The sequence below is a fragment of the Choloepus didactylus genome, chromosome 1, assembly GCF_015220235.1.
Source record: "Choloepus didactylus isolate mChoDid1 chromosome 1, mChoDid1.pri, whole genome shotgun sequence".
In the NCBI taxonomy this organism is placed as follows: Eukaryota; Metazoa; Chordata; class Mammalia; order Pilosa; family Megalonychidae; genus Choloepus; species Choloepus didactylus.
This window is the reverse complement of record NC_051307.1, coordinates 101,500,461-101,522,446: the sequence shown is the minus strand read 5'-3', so window position 1 is coordinate 101,522,446 and position 21,986 is coordinate 101,500,461. Positions and strand designations below refer to the sequence as shown.

Sequence of the window (21,986 nt, the reverse complement as noted above, 5' to 3'; positions counted from 1 at the left end):
GTCAGAGAAAGTGTACTGGAGTGCTACTCCTAGCAGCTAATTACTTTCTTTTTGGATAATAATGAAGAAACATTAACTTTTCTGTGTAGCATAAAAGCTCCAACATAGCAGTAAAATATCGAGCCCATTAATTCACGATCTAAACCTCTCCATGATCGAAATTCTTTCCCTACATTATCTCTTTTGTCTTTTTTGTACTATAATAATTGATGCCTGGGAATTCCAAACTAAATGGAAGAATTGTTCTAAAATTTGATGTTTTGGAATTTAAAATATTTCTAACGCTTTCAACTAATGATCCAGATCTAAAATTGGCTTATTTTATGAATTTCTTCATATGGAGGTGGGAGACCCAAAGTTCCAAAACATGGAAAATGATACAGTTCAGGGTTTTGAATTTGAAGGTGAATTCCAACGGTTGGACTCACAGCTGCTTCAATCCCTGGAAAGAGAAAGATAGAGACTTGTAATCTTTCTAGTCAGCATAAAACAGAAGTACATGAACTGCCTGACAAAATCTGGCATTTCTTGGATCACTGAAGGAACAGAAAATTATTCGCACCTGTGAGAAAAGATATACAACCGTCTTGCTCTTTGCAGTAGTAATTTAGTCACTACAAGAAAATCTGCTCACACGAACTGATTATATCATTGTTGACTAACCCATTGTGAGACATTTACAATTTGGCAGCTGGAACTAGAAGGAATACCCTCTTTGGTACATGAGAAGAAAGGATTCCTGTAAAAACTAGTGGCATTTCAGGCAATGTCTCCATGATAGGAAAGGCAAGTTCTGCTAGAAACATTAAAATATCACTTCTAAAATTCATCTTGTATTCTTTACATTTGCAAACTGCAAGTAATAAAAGCAATTACAGAGTTTTCCAACTATAAAGAATATTAAAAATGGTTAAGTTAAATTAAGAAGAGTTTGCATTTGAAACATCCACACACAGTAAAGAAAAGGCATTCTGAAATTAAAAAAAAAATGCTTTGAATTAAAAGTTCTTGATATCTAGATTATGCACACTACAAACATTAAACATCCAAAACAAGCATTTTCTTCCTCAAGCTGATCACCTTGAAAGACCATGCACTTAATGCAAAAGCTAAACCATTTTGAGAAATCTTCTCTTAATATTTCCTTAAAAGCCAGTTTCTGAGTCACACAGGAAATCAATAGTAATATCTTATAACTGATGCTGGAGAGCCCTGGAATTCTGAGAGAAATCAAGACCTCGACCACTGCTGATGCTGTGGGGGTTCTTGACTCAGTGCAGGAAGGAATTCAAGCATTAGTCAGTGTGTATAGCCGAAGAATGACTAATCAGTGTGTACAGCCAAAAAGTTTAATGTGTAGTGAAAGTACATGCTTGAAGCGGGTGAGTGCAGGCATTCTCCAAAGGAGGAGAAGTCCTTGTTTCACAGGGACTTGGAGGGGCCCTTCCCACTCTGGTTATGCTCTTAAGGAATTGATGAGCTGCACTTTTCATTGGCTCTTTTTGGGAGCCCACCTAAGTGAGGGCTATGTGTGCACGGGCCCCTATGACACAGGGGTTTCAAAGAGAGAAAGAGTTTATTGCTATGCACGAAGCATGAGATCAGCTGGCCTATCTGCCCAAAAATCTGTCTCCCAGTTTAAGGAGTTCAGGGTTTCTATGGATTCAAACAAGTATACACAAGGCTGAGACAAGTATTAATCTAGTATGAACTTCTACCTATTCTATAATATAGAAAGAAAATATCTAATCATAATCTTAATTTCTCAGTTACACTTGCCTTTTTTTTTTTTTTTTTTTTTTTTTAATCATCATTTTATTGAGATATATTCACATACCACGCAGTCATACAAAACAAATTGTACTTTCGATTGTTTACAGTACCATTACATAGTTGTACATTCATCACCTAAATCAATCCCTGACACCTTCATTAGCACACACACAAAAATAACAAGAATAATAATTAGAGTGAAAAAGAGCAATTGAAGTAAAAAAGAACACTGGGTACCTTTGTCTGTTTGTTTCCTTCCCCTACTTTTCTACACATCCATCCATAAACTAGACAAAGTGGTGTTTGGTCCTTATGGCTTTCCCAATCCCATTGTCACCCCTCATAAGCTACATTTTTATACAACTGTCTTCGAGATTCATGGGTTCTGGGTTGTAGTTTGATAGTTTTCAGGTATCCACCACCAGCTACCCCAATTCTTTAGAACCTAAAAAGGGTTGTCTAAAGTGTGCATAAGAGTGCCCACCAGAGTGACCTCTCGGCTCCTTTTGGAATCTCTCTGCCACTGAAGCTTATTTCATTTCCTTTCACATCCCCCTTTTGGTCAAGAAGATGTTCTCCGTCCCACAGTGCCAGGTCTACATTCCTCCCTGGGAGTCATATTCCACATTGCCAGGGAGATTCACTCCCCTGGGTGTCTGATCCCACGTAGGGGGAGGGCAGTGATTTCACCTTTCAAGTTGGCTTAGCCAGAGAGAGAGGGCCACATCTGAGCAACAAAGAGGCATTCAGGAGGAGACTCTTAGGCACAAATACAGGGAGTCCTAACCTCTCCTTTGCAGCAACCGTCTTCCCAAGGGTAAAACTTATGGTAGAGGGCTCAACCCATCAAACCACCAGTCCCCTATGTCTGTGGTCATGTTAGCAACCATGGAGGTGGGGTAGGCGAATACCCCTGCATTCTCCACAGGCTCCTCAAGGGGGCACTACAACTTTTTTTTTTTTTTTTTTCCCTTGTTTGTCTTTTTTTCTTTTCTTTTTTTTTTTTTTTTTTAACTTTCCCTTCTTTTTTTCAAATCACCTGTATGAAAAAAAAGTTAAAAAGAAAACAAACATACAATAAAAGAGCATTTCAAAGAGACCATAGCAAGGGAGTAAGAAAAAGACAACTAACCTAAGATAACTGCTTAACTTCCAACATGTTCCTACTTTACCCCAAGAAAGTTACATAATATAGCAACATTTCAGTGAACTTGTTCCTACTACAACCATCAGAAATTAACAGACCATAGTCATTTCTGGGCATCCCCAGAACGTTAAATAGCTTATCTGTTCTTCTTGGATTATTGTTCCCCCTTCCTTAATTGCTCTCTACTGCTAGTTCCCCTACATTCTACATTATAAACCATTTGTTTTACATTTTTCAAAGTTCACATTAGTGGTAGCATATAATATTTCTCTTTTTGTGCCTGGCTTATTTCGCTCAGCATTATGTCTTCAAGGTTCATCCATGTTGTCATATGTTTCACCAGATCGTTCCTTCTTACTGCCGCGTAGTATTCCATCGTGTGTATATACCACATTTTATTTATCCACTCATCTGTTGAAGGACATTTGGGTTGTTTCCATCTCTTGGCAATTGTGAATAATGCTGCTATGAACATTGGCGTGCAGATATCTGTTCGTGTCACTGCTTTCCGATCTTCCGGGTATATACCGAGGAGTGCAATCGCTGGATCGAATGGTAGCTCTATATCTAGTTTTCTAAGGAACTGCCAGACTGACTTCCAGAGTGGCTGAACCATTATACAGTCCCACCAACAATGAATAAGAGTTCCAATTTCTCCACATCCCCTCCAGCATTTGTAGTTTCCTGTTTGTTTAATGGCAGCCATTCTAACCGGTGTTAGATGGTATCTCATTGTGGTCTTAATTTGCATCTCTCTAATAGCTAGTGAAGCTGAACATTTTTTCATGTGTTTCTTGGCCATTTGTATTTCCTCTTCAGAGAACTGTCTTTTCATATCTTTTGCCCATTTTATAATTGGGCTGTCTGTACTATTGTCATTGAGTTGTAGGATTTCTTTGTATATGCAAGATATCAGTCTTTTGTCAGATACATGGTTTCCAAAAATTTTTTCCCATTGAGTTGGCTGCCTCTTTACCTTTTTGAGAAATTCCTTTGAGGTGCAGAAACTTCTAAGCTTGAGGAGTTCCCATTTATCTATTTTCTCTTTTGTTGCTTGTGCTTTGGGTGTAAAGTCTAGGAAGTGGCCTCCTAATACAAGGTCTTGAAGATGTTTTCCTACATTATCTTCTAGGAGTTTTATGGTACTTTCTTTTATATTGAGATCTTTGGTCCATTTTGAGTTAATTTTTGTGTAGGGGGTGAGGTAGGGGTCCTCTTTCATTCTTTTGGATATGGATATCCAACTCTCCCAGCCCCATTTGTTGAAAAGACCATTATGGCTCAGTTCGGTGACTTTGGGGGCCTTATCAAAGATCAGTCGGCCATAGATCTGAGGGTCTATCTCTGAATTCTCAATTCGATTCCATTGATCTATATGTCTATCTTTGTGCCAGTACCATGCTGTTTTGGCAACTGTGGCTTTATAATAAGCTTCAAAGTCAGGGAGTGTAAGTCCTCCCACTTCGTTTTTCTTTTTTAGAGTGTCTTTAGCAATTCGAGGCATCTTCCCTTTCCAAATAAATTTGATAACTAGCTTTTCCAAGTCTGCAAAGTAGGTTGTTGGAATTTTGATTGGGATTGCATTGAATCTGTAGATGAGTTTGGGTAGAATTGACATCTTAATGACATTTAGCCTTCCTATCCACGAACATGGAATATTTTTCCATCTTTTAAGGTCCCCTTCTATTTATTTTAGTAGAGTTATGTAGTTTTCTTTGTATAGGTCTTTTACATCTTTGGTTAAGTTTATTCCTAGGTACTTGATTTTTTTAGTTGCTATTGAAAATGGTATCTTTTTCTTGAGTGTCTCTTCAGTTTGTTCATTTCTAGCATATAGAAACATTACTGACTTATGTGCATTAATCTTGTATCCTGCTACTTTGCTAAATTTTTTTATTAGCTCTAGTAGGTGTATCGTCGATTTCTCAGGGTTTTCTAGATATAAGATCATATCATCTGCAAACAATGACAGTTTTACTTCTTCTTTTCCAATTTGGATGCCTTTTATTTCTTTGTCTTGCCGGATTGCCCTGGCTAGCACTTCCAGCACAATGTTGAATAACAGTGGTGACAGCGGGCATCCTTGTCTTGTTCCTGATCTTAGAGGGAAGGCTTTCAGTCTCTCACCATTGAGTACTATGCTGGCTGTGGGTTTTTCATATATGCTCTTTATCATGTTGAGGAAGTTTCCTTCAATTCCTACATTTTGAAGTATTTTTATCAAAAAGGGATGTTGGATTTTGTCAAATGCTTTTTCAGCATCTATTGAGATGATCAATTGATTTTTCCCTTTCGAGTTTTTAATGTGTTGTAATACATTGATTGTTTTTCTTATGTTGAACCATCCTTGCATGCCTGGAATGAACCCCACTTGGTCATGGTGTATGATTTTTTTAATGTGTCTTTGGATTCGATTTGCAAGTATTTTGTTGAGGATTTTTGCATCTGTATTCATTAGGGAGATTGGCCGGTAGTTTTCCTTTTTTGTAGCATCTTTGCCTGGTTTTGGTATTAGATTGATGTTAGCTTCATAAAATGAGTTAGGTAGTGTTCCATTTTTTTCAATGTTTTGAAAGAGTTTGAGTAAGATTGGTGTCAGTTCTTTCTGGAAAGTTTGGTAGAATTCCCCTGTGAAGCCATCTGGCCCTGGGCATTTATTTGTGGGAAGATTTTTGATGACTGATTGGATCTCTTTGCTTGTGATGGGTTGGTTGAGGTCTTCTATTTCTTCTCTGGTCAGTCTAGGTTGTTCATATGTTTCCAGGAAATTGTCCATTTCTTCTACATTATCCAGTTTGTTGCCATACAGTTGTTCATAATATCCTCTTATAATTTTTTTAATTTCTTCAGGATCTGCAGTTATGTCACCTTTTTCATTCATTATTTTGTTTATATGGGTCTTCTCTCTTTTTGATTTTGTCAGTCTAGCTAGGGGCTTGTCAATCTTGTTGATCTTCTCAAAGAACCAACTTTTGGTGATATTTATCCTCTCTATTGTTTTTTTGTTCTCTATGTCATTTATTTCTGCTTTAATCCTTGTTATTTCTTTTCTTGTACTTGGTTTAGGATTGGTTTGCTGTTCATTTTCTAGCTTCTTCAGTTGATCCATTAGTTCTTTGATTTTGGCTCTTTCTTCCTTTTTAATATATGCATTTAGTTCTATAAATTTCCCCCTTAGCACTGCTTTTGCTGCATCCCATAGGTTTTGGTATGTTGTGTTCTCATTTTCATTCGTCTCTATATATTTAGCAATTTCTCTTGCTATTTCTTCTTTAACCCACTGATTGTTTAGGAGTGTGTTGTTTAACCTCCAGGTATTTGTGAATTTTCTAAGTCTCTGATGGTTATTGACTTCTAATTGTATTCCATTGTGGTCAGAGAATGTGCTTTGAATAATTTCAATCTTTTTAAATTTATTGAGGCTTGTTTTATGTCCCAGCATATGATCTATTCTGGAGAAAGTTCCATGAGCACTAGAAAAGTATGTGTATCCTGGTGATTTGGGATGTAATGTCCTGTATATGTCTGTTAAATCTAATTCATTTATCAGATTGTTTAGGTTTTCAATTTCCTTATTGGTCTTCTGTCTGGTTGATCTATCTATAGGAGAGAGTGATGTGTTGAAGTCTCCCACAATTATTGTGGAAACATCAATTGCTTCCTTTAGTTTTGCCAGTGTTTCTCTCATGTATTTGTGGCACCTTGATTGGGTGCATAGACATTTACAATTGTTATTTCTTCTTGCTGAATTGCCCCTTTTATTAGTATGTAGTGGCCTTCTTTGTCTCTCAAAACATCCCTGCATTTGAAGTCTATTTTATCTGAGATTAATATTGCTACACCTGCTTTCTTTTGGCTGTAGCTTGCATGAAATATTTTTTTCCATCCTTTCACTTTCAGTTTCTTTGTGTCCCTGTGTCTAAGATGAGTCTCTTGTATGCAACATATTGATGGTTCATTTTTTTTGATCCATTCTGCGAATCTATATCTTTTAATTGGGGAGTTTAATCCATTTACATTCAACGTTATAACCATGAAGGCATTTCTTGAATCGGCCATCTTATCCTTTGGTTTATGTTTGCCATATTTTTCCCTCTCTCTATTAATATCCTTTATTGTACCCATACCGAATCTCTTTAGTACTGAACCTTTCTCCAAGTCTCTCTGTCCTGTCTTTGTTTCTCTGTCTGTAGGGCTCCCTTTAGTATCTCCAGTAGGGCAGGTCTCTTGTTAGCAAATTCTCTCAGCATTTGTTTGTCTGTGAAAAATTTAAGCTCTCACTCAAATTTGAAGGAAAGCTTCGCTGGATAAAGTATTCTTGGCTGGAAATTTTTCTCACTCAGAATTTTAAATATATCGTGCCACTGCCTTCTCGCCTCCATGGTGGCTGCTGAGTAGTCACTACTTAGTCTTATGCTGTTTCCTTTGTATGTGGTGAATTGCTTTTCTCTTGCTGCTTTCAGAACTTGCTCCTTCTCTTCTGTGTTTGACAGTGTGATCAGTATATGTCTCGGAGTGGGTTTTTTTGGATTTATTCTATTTGGAGTTCGCTGAGCATTTATGATTTGTGTATTTATGTTGTTTAGAAGATTTGGGAAGTTTTCCCCAACAATTTCTTTGAATACTCTTCCTAGACCTTTACCCTTTTCTTCCCCTTCTGGGACACCAATGAGTCTTATATTCGGACGTTTCATATTATCTATCATATCCCTGAGGTCCATTTCGAGTTTTTCAATTTTTTTCCCCATTCTTTCTTTTATGCTTTCATTTTCCATTCTGTCATCTTCCAGGTCACTGATTCGTTGTTCAACTTCCTCTAGTCTTGTACTATGAGTGTCCAGAATCTTTTTAATTTGGTCAACAGTTTCTTTAATTTCCATAAGATCATCCATTTTTTTATTTAGTCTTGCAATGTCTTCTTTATGCTCTTCTAGGGTCTTCTTGATTTCCTTCATATCCCGTACTAGGGTCTCATTGTTCATCTTTAGTTCTTTGAGTAGCTGCTCTAGGTGTGTCTCTTCTGGTCTTTTGATTTGGGTGCTTGGGCTTGGGTTATCCATATCGTCTGGTTTTTTCATATGCTTTATAATTTTCTGTTGTTTTTGGCCTCGTGGCATTTGCTGACCTTGATAGGGTTCTTTTAGGGTTTGTAGACCAGTTGAAGTCCTTATCTCTAATTTATCAGATCTACAGCTTCGTGAAGTACACTTTCTCTAACTAACCAGCAGGTGGCGTCCACGAGCCACCTGTTCTCCACAAGCCCGATCTCCCCTGCTTAGCCTTTTTGGTGAGTGGGGGAGTGAGTCTTGTGGGGCCCAATTGGTGTCCCAAGCTTGCGTGTGTAGTTGGTGTTGCCTGCCCTGTATGTGGGGCGTGTTTCTGGGCAGTCGGGGAGGGGGGGTGGCCCTAACAATCAAATCTCCCTGATGATCCTAGAGTTTTAAAGCTACTGCAATAGTCTAATCCTTCAGTTCAGTCCTGCCACAGTTTGTCTCTGCCACTGACCCACAAGTCTTTGGTATTGGCGTATGGCTCCTGAGACTTGCAAGTGGGCCCCTCTTCCAGGCTGTGCACCCCGGGTCCTCTGTTGAGGGATGACTGTGCTATGTCACAGGTGAGTGCCGTCCCCCCAGGGCAGTTCTGGGCTGCTGGGCTGTGTTGGGAGGCTCCCAGTCTGCTCAAATGATGGCTGAATGGGGCTCTGTTAATTCACACTGCTCCCCCTTCCCAGCTCTGGGACATTCAGCTGAGGTTGCAGGGAAGGCTAATGTCCACGCCCAGTTTTTGTGGTGTGTGCCTGTTATTTGAAGCACTTCCGTCACACTGGGTTGTCTGGGGCAGCTCTGGGCTATGGGGCTGGCGATGGGCAGGAGTGTTTCCTGTCCACCAGGATGGTGGCTGTGAGCGGACACCCCCCTTTTCTTGGGAAGTTGTGTTGTTTAGTGAATTTTCTCAGCCACTGGATTATTGCCTTTTGTCTCAGAGCTCTCTTAGTTCTGCTCTTGACTTGACGTGCCCAAATTGCAATTCTTTGAAGCTTTCTGTATTGAGCTTCTTAGAGTAATTGTTTTAGAAAAAGCAAAAAGGATTTAAAAAAAAAAAAAAAAAAAAAAAAAACGGCCCTCCTCAGAGATCTAATGGGTTATTGAAATGCTAATAGACAAAGCAACCAGGGCCATTAAGGAAAGGTGCCCAGGGCAGAGAGATCAGCCTTGCTTCGGGATTTGCATATGCGCCTCAAGGCCTGATCTCCGCCCTTCCCCTTTCTGTGTTCACCAGAACTCCAAAATCCTCTGCTTTTACTTTGGAGCTTCTCGTGTTGTTTTCCTTCTATGCCCGTCTCCTCTCTGCTGGGCTGGCTGCTCTCAGAGTCTCTGGTGTCTGGCCTCAGTCTATCTATGGTTGGAGTTTGAATCAGTAGAATGAGTTTCCGATAAGAGCAGCCACTGCAATTCTCCCTTCTCCTTCCTGGAGCTGACAGCCCCTCCTCCCCCGGGACTGAGCCTGGCAGGGAGGGGCGCGGGTCCCCTGGCCGCAAAAACTTACAGATTTCGCTGATCTCAGCAGTTCCACGTTTTCATGAGTGTTGTATGAAGTATGCCCAAAGACAGATTGCTCTGTGGTGTCCAGTCCACGCAGTTCCTGGCTTTTTACCTACTTTCCTGGAGGAGTAACTAAAACATACAGCTCACCAGTCTGCCATCTTGCCCCGCCTCTCTACACTTGCCTTTGAATGATTTTTTTTTTTTTTTTTTTTTTTTTGACATAGTTAAACTCTTCATTCCTCAAGGTTCCCTCCCCGCCACCAACGACTTAAGAATGCTATTCATGAGACCAAAGGCAGGTCTTAATTAGGAGAAAAGAGACTCCCTCAATCAATGCTGGTTCCAAAGGTAAATGGAAACAAGGTGGAGTCAACAAAGTAGTGAAGTGTCTCATCTTTGCAATGACAAAATGAAAAGCTGCCAGCAAAGTGTCAAAGTCATTCCTTAAAATTCGTCAGTAAAAGCAGACAAATCATTTCCTAATGCCGCAGTGATTCTATTCTGATACAACCACAGCCCAAGAGCACCGCAGGGCAGTCTTCCAATTCTCAAGCTTACTTCTTACTTCCGGAGCTCCCCACCCACCTCCCTCCCTCCCTCCCAGTGCCCTGGCCAGAGTACGGAACTAAAGCATACCGAGTACATGTCAAATGAAGCAAAGGCACATAATCCCTATTCTCAATTAAAAAACAAACTGAATTAGACGTTTCCTCTAAGAAAAAAATTTCCATCTGTGGTTGCTGATTATTCATTGGCCTGTGGCAAACAAAGCCTCCTTCCCTTTGCTTGCACTGAAGAGAGTGTCAATATAGAGATGGCACCCATACTGGCTGGTCACCGAGGTACAGGAGAATCTTGGAATGTATATTGGAGAGAACCCCAGAAATTCTGTGGTGTACATAAGGCCCCCCAGTGGGCTGGTCTGCTCATTCCCAGTCCAAAGGCTTTTTTCTTTTTACCTGGATTCACATGATGGAAATTTCCTCTCCCGGTCATTGTTACCTGAACAGAAAAGGTTTGCATCCTTTCAACCTACCCTGCCAAGTGATGAAGTTGAAGTTCACTGTCAGTCAATGTGAAGTACTACGATTTCAACTATAAACTCAAAGGGGGTGGTGAGGCAATCTACAGCTGTCTCCATTGACATCTGTAAGTTGTCATTGTCATTCATGAGTCCAGCTATTTTCCTCTTCCAAAATTTCCATGACCATCATTCGAGATTTGATAACAGCACCTAGAAACAGAGCCTCAAACTCTGGCCTGTTCCTTTTATAAATAAATAAATAAAAAGCAGTTCTGAGGCTGACGTCCAGCTCCCTCAGACAGTCTTCTTCCCCAGGACACAGACTCCTTCCTTCCCCAGACTTATGTAAACATGGGCATGGGCACAGTTAGTGAAAGAGCTGCTAATCTGAGAGCAGCTTCTGTCTTCAGATTAGGAAAGAAAACCGACCTTCGATTTTTCTCACTGGTGGTAAATAACACTTATTCTGTTGCTAAGAGAGGCTGGCAGGCCAGACCTTGGCACAGGGAGAAGCAGGGAGGTCTTCAGAGAGCTCCTTGCTAGGATCTCTAGGTTTGTTCTGGCACTTATCTCCAGGGCTGGGAAACGCATCTCCAAAAGAAAAGACTGTGGAAATCACCTCCCTTTATAAATGATAGCCCAGGGTACAGGGGTAAAGAGACTGCACAAGGCCACAAGCGAGTTAGGCAGAGCTGGGGCTGGAGCACAAGGCAGGGCTGGGAGGCATGGGCTCACTGGGGACTGCCCAGAATCTGCCCAAGTGAGAAGGGCACACGTCACCAGGAGGGAACAGGTTTGACTGGGAGACTTTGAGGCTCCTGGGGTGCTTCTGATACCTCCACTGGTCCATCAACTATTGCGACCTACAGTGGGGGAGAACGAGCCCACGGAGCATCTCACTGTGCAGGTAAGAGAAGGGGGTGTCTTCACTGGGGAAAGGGGACCCCCATTCCAGCCGTGCATGGGCCAGACACAACTCTCCAACCCTCTGCCTTACCCACCTCCCTGCTTGAGCCTCAGTGACTTCACCAGGAAGGCTTCTGTGCAGTTTCTTGGTCCTGCCCTAGCCCAGGCTGGTGATGAAGAAGCAGGAGCAGCCGACTGTGGTCTTCAGGCCTGGGTGGTGGACAGCTGGGTTCCAGCCTAGGAGAGAAGCTCCAAAAGCAGCCTCCAGATGTGCACTGTGCTGGGATCACCAAAGACAGGTCCTGCAGGAGCAATGCTAGCGGCCAGAAGGAAGACCTCCCGCTAGCTGTCAACAGCCTGCGGGCCCAGTTCCTGCTGCAGCTCCACCAGGCTCATGGCCCCATTCAGGTCCTGTTTGTTGGCCACGAGGACAACAGGCAGGTCGGGATCTTTATCCAGCAGCTTGTGCAGATCCCGTTGGGCTCATGGCAACCGCAGGCGGTCAGGTGAGTCCACCACGAACATGTCCACTTCATTCACAAACTCCTTCCAGTAGAAGTGCAGGCTCTGGCTGCCGCCAAGTCCCACCCGTCCCACTCCGGGAGGCGGGCAGGCTCCGCGCCCCACCAGGCCTCGCCCTGGTCCCAGCGCCGCTCCCGGCCGTCGCTGCAGTAGGCCTTCCAGAGGATGAAGAGCACCGAGCCGAGCAGGGCCGCGGCGCCACCCAGCGCCAGCACCAGGGGCCCCAGCAGCCGCGGCGCCATGGGGCCGGGCGAGGGGCGAGGGGCGCGGGTGAGGGCTACGCAGGTCGAGCCCGCCCGCTGAAGACGGCCCCGCTGCGACTCCTTTGAGTGATTTTGATTGCTTCTTCCCCAAACAATAGCAACAACCATGAATTTACCTTTAAAGAAGGCAAACAAAGCCCTTGAACTAAATCCAGCCTATGTCTTTGCAAATTAAGTTTTAGTGGAGCAGTCACACCCATTTATTTACATATTGGCTAGAGGTACTTTTGCACTACAAGGGCCCAGGTGAGAGTCCTCATAGAGAGTTTATGCTTTACCAAGCCAAAAATATGTACTATCTGGCCCTTTATAGAAAAGGTTTGCTGACCTTTGCTTTAAAGTGTTAAGATTTGACACCATTGAGGAGATACCAAAGAACATGCTACAATTATCTAAAGAATTCAAAGTGTATTTACACACATATTAGGGAATAGCTGCATTGTCGGAATCCATATATAGATTATACAAAACGATTGCTTTGGAGTCGGTAATGTTAATTTAGGATCATGGATTTTCATACACTGTGTATATCTCTTATTTTTTCCCCCTCTCGTTCTCAGAGCAAAAGCATAAGAATTCAAATAATACTATATGAGAAGAATAGGGCCATATTTAGAGTATGTCTTACTTCCTGCTTCAGCATTTTGCTTGGGGAGTTATTATTTATTTAATTGAATAACCTATTCATAGGCTATTACATAATATTTCTGTACCTCAATTTTCTCTTAGGCACAACAAGGATAATGATGGTGTTTAGTCTACAGAAGCAAGTCTAAATGAGTGTAAAGTGCTCAGAACAAAGTCTGGCACACCTATCGCTCATTAAAGGTTAATTATTATTGTTATTACTATATATCAGGCATTCCTTACTATGGAATTCCTTATGTTCCTTACTATGTTAGGAATATGCATGCATTTTCTCTTAGCTACAATAGTATATCCCAATCTTTCCTACTTTAATAATGATTTAATCACTATCATTATTAATATTATAATGCAGAAATTATTAAAAGAAAAATACCTTGGAGCTAGAGCTTTTAGCCTTTAGGAAGTTTAGGCTGTAAGTAATTAAGTCATTCAGCTAAGTCAATGGGACTTGAAGAAACAGAGTTAGCTTTGGTAAAGTGTACTTGCCTCAATAATTTCCTCCATTGTGGATACTTATACTGAACATTGAGCATTCTCCTGGTGAACGTTTTACTGGTATATGCAACAGAAAGTCAATGGTAGCTTAGCTATCTCTCTGCCTGGAGTAGCCAACCACATTGACTGGGCACATTTATTATTTGTACTAGTTCAAATTCAGACTCTGCCATTAATTGATATTGTGCTCCAGGCAATAGGATATTGACAATTGCTCTCTGTTGTAGGAAAGTTTTATTTTTATCTTCTTGCTACAAATTTGTGTATTGCTCTCCAACTTGTTATGAAAACCAGAAGGCATTAATTTGATCAACATAACTAAGTCAATATTCTCGGCACAGAAAGCTTTAATAAAATTGAAGATATATCAGTTTTCAAAGCATTTTTGCCTACAATATCATGTGATTAGGGGAGGCAGGATTATTTTTATCTTTTGACAAATTAAGAATCTGAGACAACTCAGTAAAAATGCCTGCAAAAATCCTATAGTTTTGGCAGAGTTCTTGGTGAAGATTTTAGTGTTTATTGTTTAATTTAGTGATACCAACACACTTGCTGCTATTTTTATAGTCAGAATTCAGATTTTCCACATCATTAGGAACCACTCCAATGAACGTGGCTTATTTTAATATGCCCTTCTGCCTCTCTCTTCTCTTTCCCCTTCTTTCTTTCAACATCCCCTTTTTCTCATATGGGAGCGGCTAAGGAATTCAGTGTGTGGGCAAATTGCTTGATCTCTAAGTACCTTTGCTTCCTCATCTTTAGAGTGTTACATGGAATGAAGTCCTCATAGAGTTGTAGGGAAGATTAAATGAGATCAGGGATGTCACATGTTAATACAGGGCATGGTTCATGGCAAAGTTTCAATAAATGTGAGCCATTACTATTGTCACGCCTTTTCATGAAAGCGTGTGTCTTCTCTTACCTAAAATAAGTCACAGAATATTTACATGTAGAATATGAAACATGGGGAAGTGACATTTCAGAAGGATCCTAAAATAAAATACAGAATCTAGGGAGAGCTGGAAGGAGAAAGGGGGAGTTTTCTATGGTCCTGTTTCTTGTCTCTCTCTCTCCAGCTTTCCTTCCTTACCCCAGCTCCAAGCACCCACATTTAATCACTGCCTGAAGACCAGTATTTCTATTTGCTCTGAAATAAGAAAAAGGAAAGATTATCTCTGAAATTGAAGAGGAAATAGGGTCAGAGAGATTGGTTAGTTGAAAGGCAGCCTTCTCGGGGAAATCAACCCTGAGGACAAGCTAAACCAGATAAGTGCTCCAGGAGGAGTGTTGCCGCCTGGCTCTTACCTCCCGTGCTCCTCAGGAAAGGCCTGGGACTTGCCTGCTGCCCTGTCAGGGCTGAAAGGAACCAGCTCCTATCCACAGACCACTTAGAATGTAAGGTAAAGGACTCCGATGTTGATTTTACAGAAACTTATTATTAAAAAATGTATATATGGACAAACAGTCATGGGTTCTTCCTCTATATCTCACATTCTCTTTTTACTAATGAACACTAGATTGTATTTCAGCTTCAAGTCCTCTTGTCCTGCTCTCACTTGCCAAACCCCAGACTTCTTTCCCTTCATCATCTTGAAATGTCTTACTTCCTCGTAAGTACGGGCTTTTATTAACAACCTTATTTTCAATGAATTAAAAAAACTTTGTTTTTAATAAATTTTAACACTCCTTTGAGAGTACTTATTTTTAAACACATGTTTTAAAAAAACTAACAAAACAGTTAACCTAACAAACCCAAATTATTTTCTTTTTCTTCTTTTTAAAATCACTACTATTTTCTTCCTATTTCATCTTACGTCATAGTTGTTGGTCTTATGAAGTGGTCACAAACAATAAAGATTTGGAATACAGATGTTTTCACAAGAATTTTAATGACTTACTCTTCCTCTTCCCCCCTCCCCTTTACTAAAAACTTCAGTATATTCCTTAAAAAAATCACTTTCTGTGGCTCGATGTGTGTTCTTAATCTCCATTTCCATAGTTGAGGAAAGAAAAATGATTGCAAAGCTCCTGAGTTTTCTGTTGAATTGTCAAATAGGAGGGATTCCAGTGGCATCATTAAAATACATAATATATGAAATAAGGAAGCTTGAATCCATAAATCATTTTTACCCATAACACAGGTGCTGGAGAAAACACCCAAATATTACTAGAATTGTGAAACCCTGTAGACTCTGATGGTTAAGAGAAGGGAACAAGGTCTCAGAGACTGCTTCATGGATGGTCCCATTCAAGAAGATCTTAGGGCACTGAATGGATTCCTTCTGGTATTGTAGCAGAGGGATGTGCAGGAGAACTGGATACAGAAGCCGTGTGTGTGTGTGTGTGTGTGTGTGTGTGTGTGTAGGGGGAGTATATTGATAAAGGAAGAAGGGAGTGTCTATGAGATGCTGTGGCTGTTCAGGAACAGCAGGTGGGCCTGAAGCAGAAAAAACAAGATGATTTTAGGGCTTGTATGAAAAAAAATAGGTTTTAATTTTAGTCCTTAAAATATCTCCAAATCTAAGTTACTTTTCTTTCCCTTTCCCTTTTTCCTTCTTGGCCTATTTCTGCTCCTCCTTCTACTCCTGCTCCTCCTGCTCCTCTTTCTCCTCCTCTTCCTCTTCTTCCTCCTCCTCCTCCTTTTGTGGCAATGTCTCCTCCTTCTCCCTATCCTCCAAGGTGGGTATCAGAGGGATTACTGATCCCTTTCTGGTGGGTAAAGAGTTCCATTATTACATGTTATGGACATGGAAGGTGGTGGTCAAGCCCAAAAAGTGCCAGGTTCTCTCTACTAAACACAATGACTTTAGAGAAGCCCCTCCAGGATCTGCCATCTAGGAGTCTGGATCCTGTGAGAGAGGAAGAAAGACCCAACTGTCTGGGTACCATATCAGCAGAAGATTGTGAAAAGGTGTGATCATTGGTCCAGGAGAGCTACTGGGGCCTGGGGTGCTTGGCTGAGATTCCAAGGACCATTCCCAGACAGAAAATCTTTAACATATATTGAGATGGGCTGTGCTGCCCATGCCTTCTTGGAACATCTTTTATAAGGATCCCAAGCCAAGTGTTTTCTTTTTTAACTTTATTATTTCTAATCAAGATAATTGGAAAGCTGAGCTATGGTATATTATCAGGAATTGCTATAGAGATAAATTTTCACTTGACTCCAGCCTCTGATTTTTAGTCAATATTCTCCTCTTGCCTCTTCTCAGTCAAAGGTAGCTTTTGTGGGATCCTGAGAGTCAAACTGCTGGTCCAAAGGTCAAAAGAGCAGAGTAATTTCAATTAATATATTCAGCAAAGAGTAGTAATAGAGCAAAATAGTTTTGAAGAAATAAAATAAAGGTCTAGGAGGAATCCAAGGTTAATATATCAAATCTAGTCACTCTATTAAATCATTTTAAATAACCCAGTCTCCACATTCTGTACTCAGGCAAGAATGTCCTTGCTTCCCCTTTGTGCTCCTGATGTGGCAGGAAGTTCAGAAACTTCACATTCTAATATGTTGTCAGTGTCATTCCAATGCTTTCTTATTTTCCACTACTCCTTCTGAATAGTGGCTGTGAGGAGGACTCGGAAGTTCAGCCCATAAGCTGCAGTATGGATGCATGGTAGCTAGACTCGACTCCAAGCTGTGGTTGCTGTTGAGGTAGAGGCTGTGATGTAGGCCCTCACCTCCCTCTGTAGCAACAAAAAAATCCTGAAATGGTTTTCTAACTTCCCTTTCAGAGAGATCCCACTTATAGACATATTGAGGTAGAAATCATTTGTTTGGAGAAGTGAAGGTATAATGAGGATCCAATGGGCAAAGGAAATGCAGTGTGGATCTGGGTTTCAGACTGTATTAAAATATTGACTCTCTGGAATTTACTTCCAGAAGTTACTAGTTAAGAAGAGATAATTAGAGATCACAGAGAATGTCCTTTGCTAAATTCACTCTTTTCTATCTAGTGTTGGGGAAGAGAAACAGGAATGCCTAGAGGCACAGCTTCAAAGGGAAGAGCTAGATCAAATGTTGATTGGCACCCCTTTAATTCATCCTGTTCCCGCCTGCACAGACTCCTGACCATTCCGGAAGTGACAGGGGATGTGCTGTAGAACAGAATGGCTTAACTCCCAGCCCAGTTGTTGGTGTCCAACATGAAAGTCAGTAGAAGAGAGTTTTGTAATACACCTTAAGCTGGAGAAGAGTACAAATGTTTCTTGAGCCAAATAAGACCCGGAAGCTGTACTATGTGATTGGAGATGAAAGGATCCAATGAGGAAGGGATGTAGGATTCTGGGGACCACTCCCTATCAGCAAGGAATTACCCTGTGGAAATGCATGGGCATTCAGTACATGAGAGTTTTTTCAGTGTCCAGCGATGAGTTGGCTAGACTAGAGATTCCCAGCCCCGAAATTTCACTGGCTTCCTACCTCCAATTCTGAACAGTTCAGATTAGTTGCAAAAAACAAAAATTGCAACAAAGAAAAATGTACATTTACAGCAGAGGGAGGGAAGTAGATAACATCTTCTAAGAGAGATAATCCTACTTTACAGAGTTGGTATTTAGGAATTAGAGATAATATCTGAGAAGCTTCTAACGTAGTGCCTAGCACTTAGTAGTTGTGCTGTATATACATAATTTTCTTTGTCTTAACTTTTTTTTCTCCCAAGGTCTTTTTATCCTGTCCATGATAACTTCAGGGTAATATAAAGCATGTGATTCTAAGGCCCTGCACTCAGTGCTGTTACATTCAGATTATTGAAATGATATGTCAGCTTTGACCCATCTCACACTCATACCTGTTCAAGCAAGTTCAATAGCATATGTGTAAAGCATCATTAGGAAATATAAAAACAAAAGATAAAATAGAAGTGTAATAGTGTAAACCTGTTAATTTAATAATATACCTAAAATTAAAAACAGAATATTTTTAAGATTCGAGGTAGGGTAGTAAAGGAGTCTTTCTCGGGGAGAGAGAAGGGTTAACAAGACCAGGATGGATTCTCTGCTTTGGAAACTCAAGCCAATTTGAAGAAACAACCTTATTATTAACTACCTCTAGTTAAATAAAGAAAAATAAGACAAAGTTACTACATTGACCCCTTTAACATTTTATTAGAAAGTCAGTGACCCTATTCTCCCTGTATTCTCAGTGAAAAGTAGTGTTGTTTTTAGGAGAAAGGCTCTATTTTCAATGGAGACTGTAATTATCCTATCCAAAGTAACTAATCCCCAAATTGACAGTGTCTTTTCCTTGTCAAATAACAATTTTTGGAGGAAAAAAAAAAAAAAAGCCAAAGTAAATATAATCACTAAATCTCAGAGTACTGAGTTTTGATGTTAAAAAACTTGGGGGGTGGGGTGGGGGCAGTGGCATTTTTATCCCATTTAAAAACATTAGCTGTTTGGTTTTCCCCAGGACATACCCTGACCCACTAACTGAAAATCTCATGCTGCCCTATCTTGATGAAGAGTTATGCCTCTGAAGGAGAGCTGTTGGTCTCTACCAAGCACACTTGAAGCAAATCTGGTGTATAAGGTAGTACCTTAGTGGGAGAAATCTCATAATCATGGTCTCTGGATGAGGACAATGCATAACAAGAAATAAGTCATCAGTTATGGTAGCCCAGAAATCAGTAAACGATGTTTTCTTCTAATTCTAGATAAGGCTGGCAGTGACAAATAAGCAAGACCTCATTTTCCTCCATGTCTTATCTCCTTAATCAAACTGGAAAACGACTGGCGGGACACAGTTTTTTTTTGGGGGGGGGTGGGGGAGTTGGTAGTAGGCATGATCAGGATGCTGCCAGTGTTTGTGGGGAGACAGCACATGAGTACTGACACCCCATATCCTTCTTTCCCCCTGCCCCAGCCCAATTCCAACCATTTTAGACTCTGCATTCACAGCAGGAAATCTGGAAAGTGTTCAGTTTTATTGCAGATGGATTAAGTGAGGAATAGAGAACTTAGGAAATGAGGCTATGAACACAGGGCAGGATAGACTGATAACCTAAAGTTCAGAGATGGTCTTTTGCACTTTAAACCCTACCAAGCTGTGTATCTCCTCTCTGTCCATTTGTCCTCAGAGCAAAGCATTTAGGTTCTTTTCCCATGGTCAACTGTGAGTCAGTTCCCCAAGATGCATTGTTTCTTCTGGGGTTTCCTTTCTTCTGAAGTTTTCTCACTTAGGCCCTATCCCCAAAACATTATTTTTTTGCCTCCAATCAGGCCATCTCTTGTTCTAAGTTTACAAATTCACTTTTCAGAGCATAATTTTGCAACTCACCACAAAACCCCAAGAATTTCAGAGAGGAAGTTCAGAAGTCCACAGACAACTCACCATAAGCAGGATCCAAGTCTCCAACAGCAAAAACGGCCATGGTGCATCTTGGGGAACTAATTCGGGGTCTCTTCAGCCAGCAGTGGAGGCAGAAGAGCACAGCTCCAAAGAGAAGAGCCACCAGGAAAATGAGCAGCAAGAACCTGAGGCCAAACGACAGCGGAGGAGCTTGAGTGAGGTGGAGCATCCAGAGAAGTTAAGACCTCCTGTTACTTCCTGGAAAGGAAGACTCAGCTAGACTCGCTGTAAGCAATCTGAGATGGTGAGCTCCTTAAGTAACCCCCACCACACCCAGACATACCCACTGAGCCTGGAATGTTCTCTGAGTTCAGAGTGGGACAATCTTGCAGCTGGTGCAAATAGTTTCCTCTTTGGAAAGTGGAGAGATATTCTAAGGAGGAGTTTCTTGGGTTCTGTAATACATTCATCCATTCTTCCTTTTATTCAGCCAGCCATCCACCCAGCCATCCATTCAACTAATTTTTAAGCAATTGAACAGATTTTAGAGGTTGGAGTTGGGGATTCAAATGTCACTAAGGCTTTTGAGGAGATAACAGTCTAATTGAGAGAACTGGTAATATTTAGCTTGGAAAATAAATACGAAAGTCAAAATTTTAGAGATTATAACAAATGTCTTAAAATTTTTGTAGGGACATATCACACATGCACAACATTTCTGAATGGTTTTTATGGCCAAAACTAAATCAGTGGGGGATTCATTTAGGGAGATTTCAAGAGAAAGAGCAATTGTTTTACAGTTAAAAGTATCCAATTCTGAAATAAACTATTATTCTTAAAAGTAGTGACTTCTTTGTCAAAGGAAGTATTTAACTCAACCTTAATAAAAACTCTAAGACATTTCTGTAGATATTGATTCACATGACTCCCAAGATTTCCTTAACCTATATGATTTCTTGCACCATCTCAAATTATTCAGAAAAATGAGAGAGGCCATAATCTTATATGTGCGTGTATACCATAATATGTTTTAAAAACCAAATTGAGGATGTCCTTACCAGATATACCAGCCATTAGGGTGCTGATCATTGTAATTTTTACACCTGGTAATAAAGGAAGAAATGTTAGTACTGGATGTCTAGATGGCCAAAGCCTACTTTTTTTGTACCATGAAGTTTGTGCTGACCTGACCTGTTTCCACAGAAAAATCACCTGCTTGCCACCACCACCCCCAACATAATTTAAGCAAATATTTACTGATAGCCCCTTCAATTCAAGACTCCGAGAAAACAGATAAGAGTGACACTGTCAGGCATGTAAAAAGAGAATTACATTGTAATAGGTTTGATTCCAGAGCTTTGAATCCTGTTATGTGTTGAGAAGGGAAAACCTACCTTTTCAGGGCCAACCCGGTATAGTGATAAGGTATTAAGTGGAAAACCATTCCACTATTTTGTTTTTTCAGAGAGCTAGAGCCCTTTACCATGCAAATTCTCCCAGGAAGGTTTATAACCTCTGTTATCCTTTAGTATCTTGTTAGGAAATAGCAGGCATGCAACACAGGTTAGACAACTGGTAAGGAAAGGAGCTAGGCTATGAGGAAGCAAATGGCTGTGGCTCAGTAGTTAGAGGTTGAACTTTCCAGTGAGAATGGCCAAATCATTTGTGTATTTTGACAGAACTCCATCATTCCTGACATAAATTTTAAAAGATCACACAAAAATAAAGCCCATAGTATGATTTTTAGGAGGTTCAAACCCTCAGGCATAGGGACTTACATGTTATTCATCCCAGAGTCCCTCACTATGCCTGGTACAGTACAAAGAAATCATGTTTTCTGATGAACTTGCTTCCCATCTCAGTATATTGGCCATCCTATTAATGTACTCTACCTGAACAGTGGAAACCTGTTCATAACAGCCCAGTAAGCTTCTGAGATGGGGCTATACTTAATCATGTCTCCTTTTACCTTTATTAAAATAACACTCAGCACTTTTCAGCTTGAAATCATTCATAAATGTCAACTAATTTATTGCTCATAGCATCCCTAAAAAGACAGTGTGTCATGCTTTCTATCATACTAGTCAGAAAGCCATTTTAACGTACATGAAGCGTCAACTTAAAACTTTTACCCCAAAGATTTAAGAAAAAAGTTGATCACCCAGGCAACGTTGGTTTTATTTCCTCCTGCAGCTAGCAGGTTTAACACATTGATGAGGTATAAATGGCTGGGAAAAGAAAATGGCAAATAAAGGATGAGTTTATAAGCACAAATGACTATTAATAAATATTTTAGGGACTCGGGCAAGATGGCGGCATAGAGAGGAGTGGAAGCTAAGTAGTCCCCCTGGAACAACTACAGAAAAACAGAAAC

General features: G+C 40.6%; 1 protein-coding gene and 1 pseudogene across 1 annotated transcript; both read right to left on the bottom strand.

The window, feature by feature from the left end:
* TMEM207 (transmembrane protein 207) lies at positions 1-21,056 on the bottom strand. The gene is made up of 4 exons (XM_037816677.1): positions 21,007-21,056; positions 20,671-20,715; positions 19,655-19,797; positions 1-442 (listed from the first exon to the last, which is right to left on the bottom strand). Exons 1-4 carry the CDS (start codon positions 21,054-21,056, stop codon positions 306-308), a joined length of 375 nt encoding a protein of 124 aa, XP_037672605.1. The 3' UTR covers positions 1-305.
* LOC119540155 lies at positions 11,633-12,237 on the bottom strand (annotated as a pseudogene).
* Positions 21,057-21,986: the final 930 nt, after the last annotated feature.

What these genes read in the sequence shown, in the direction of transcription:
- TMEM207 (XM_037816677.1), bottom strand. Translation starts at nt 21,056, where the DNA reads ATGGTTTTCCACTTAATACCTTATCACTATACCGGGTTGGCCCTGAAA. An exon ending in CCTAATGGCTGGTATATCTG is followed by an intron (nt 19,798 to 20,670) that starts GTAAGGACATCC and finishes GTTTGGCCTCAG; the next exon opens with GTTCTTGCTGCTCATTTTCC. An exon ending in AGACTTGGATCCTGCTTATG is followed by an intron (nt 443 to 19,654) that starts GTGAGTTGTCTG and finishes TTCTCTTTCCAG; the next exon opens with GGATTGAAGCAGCTGTGAGT.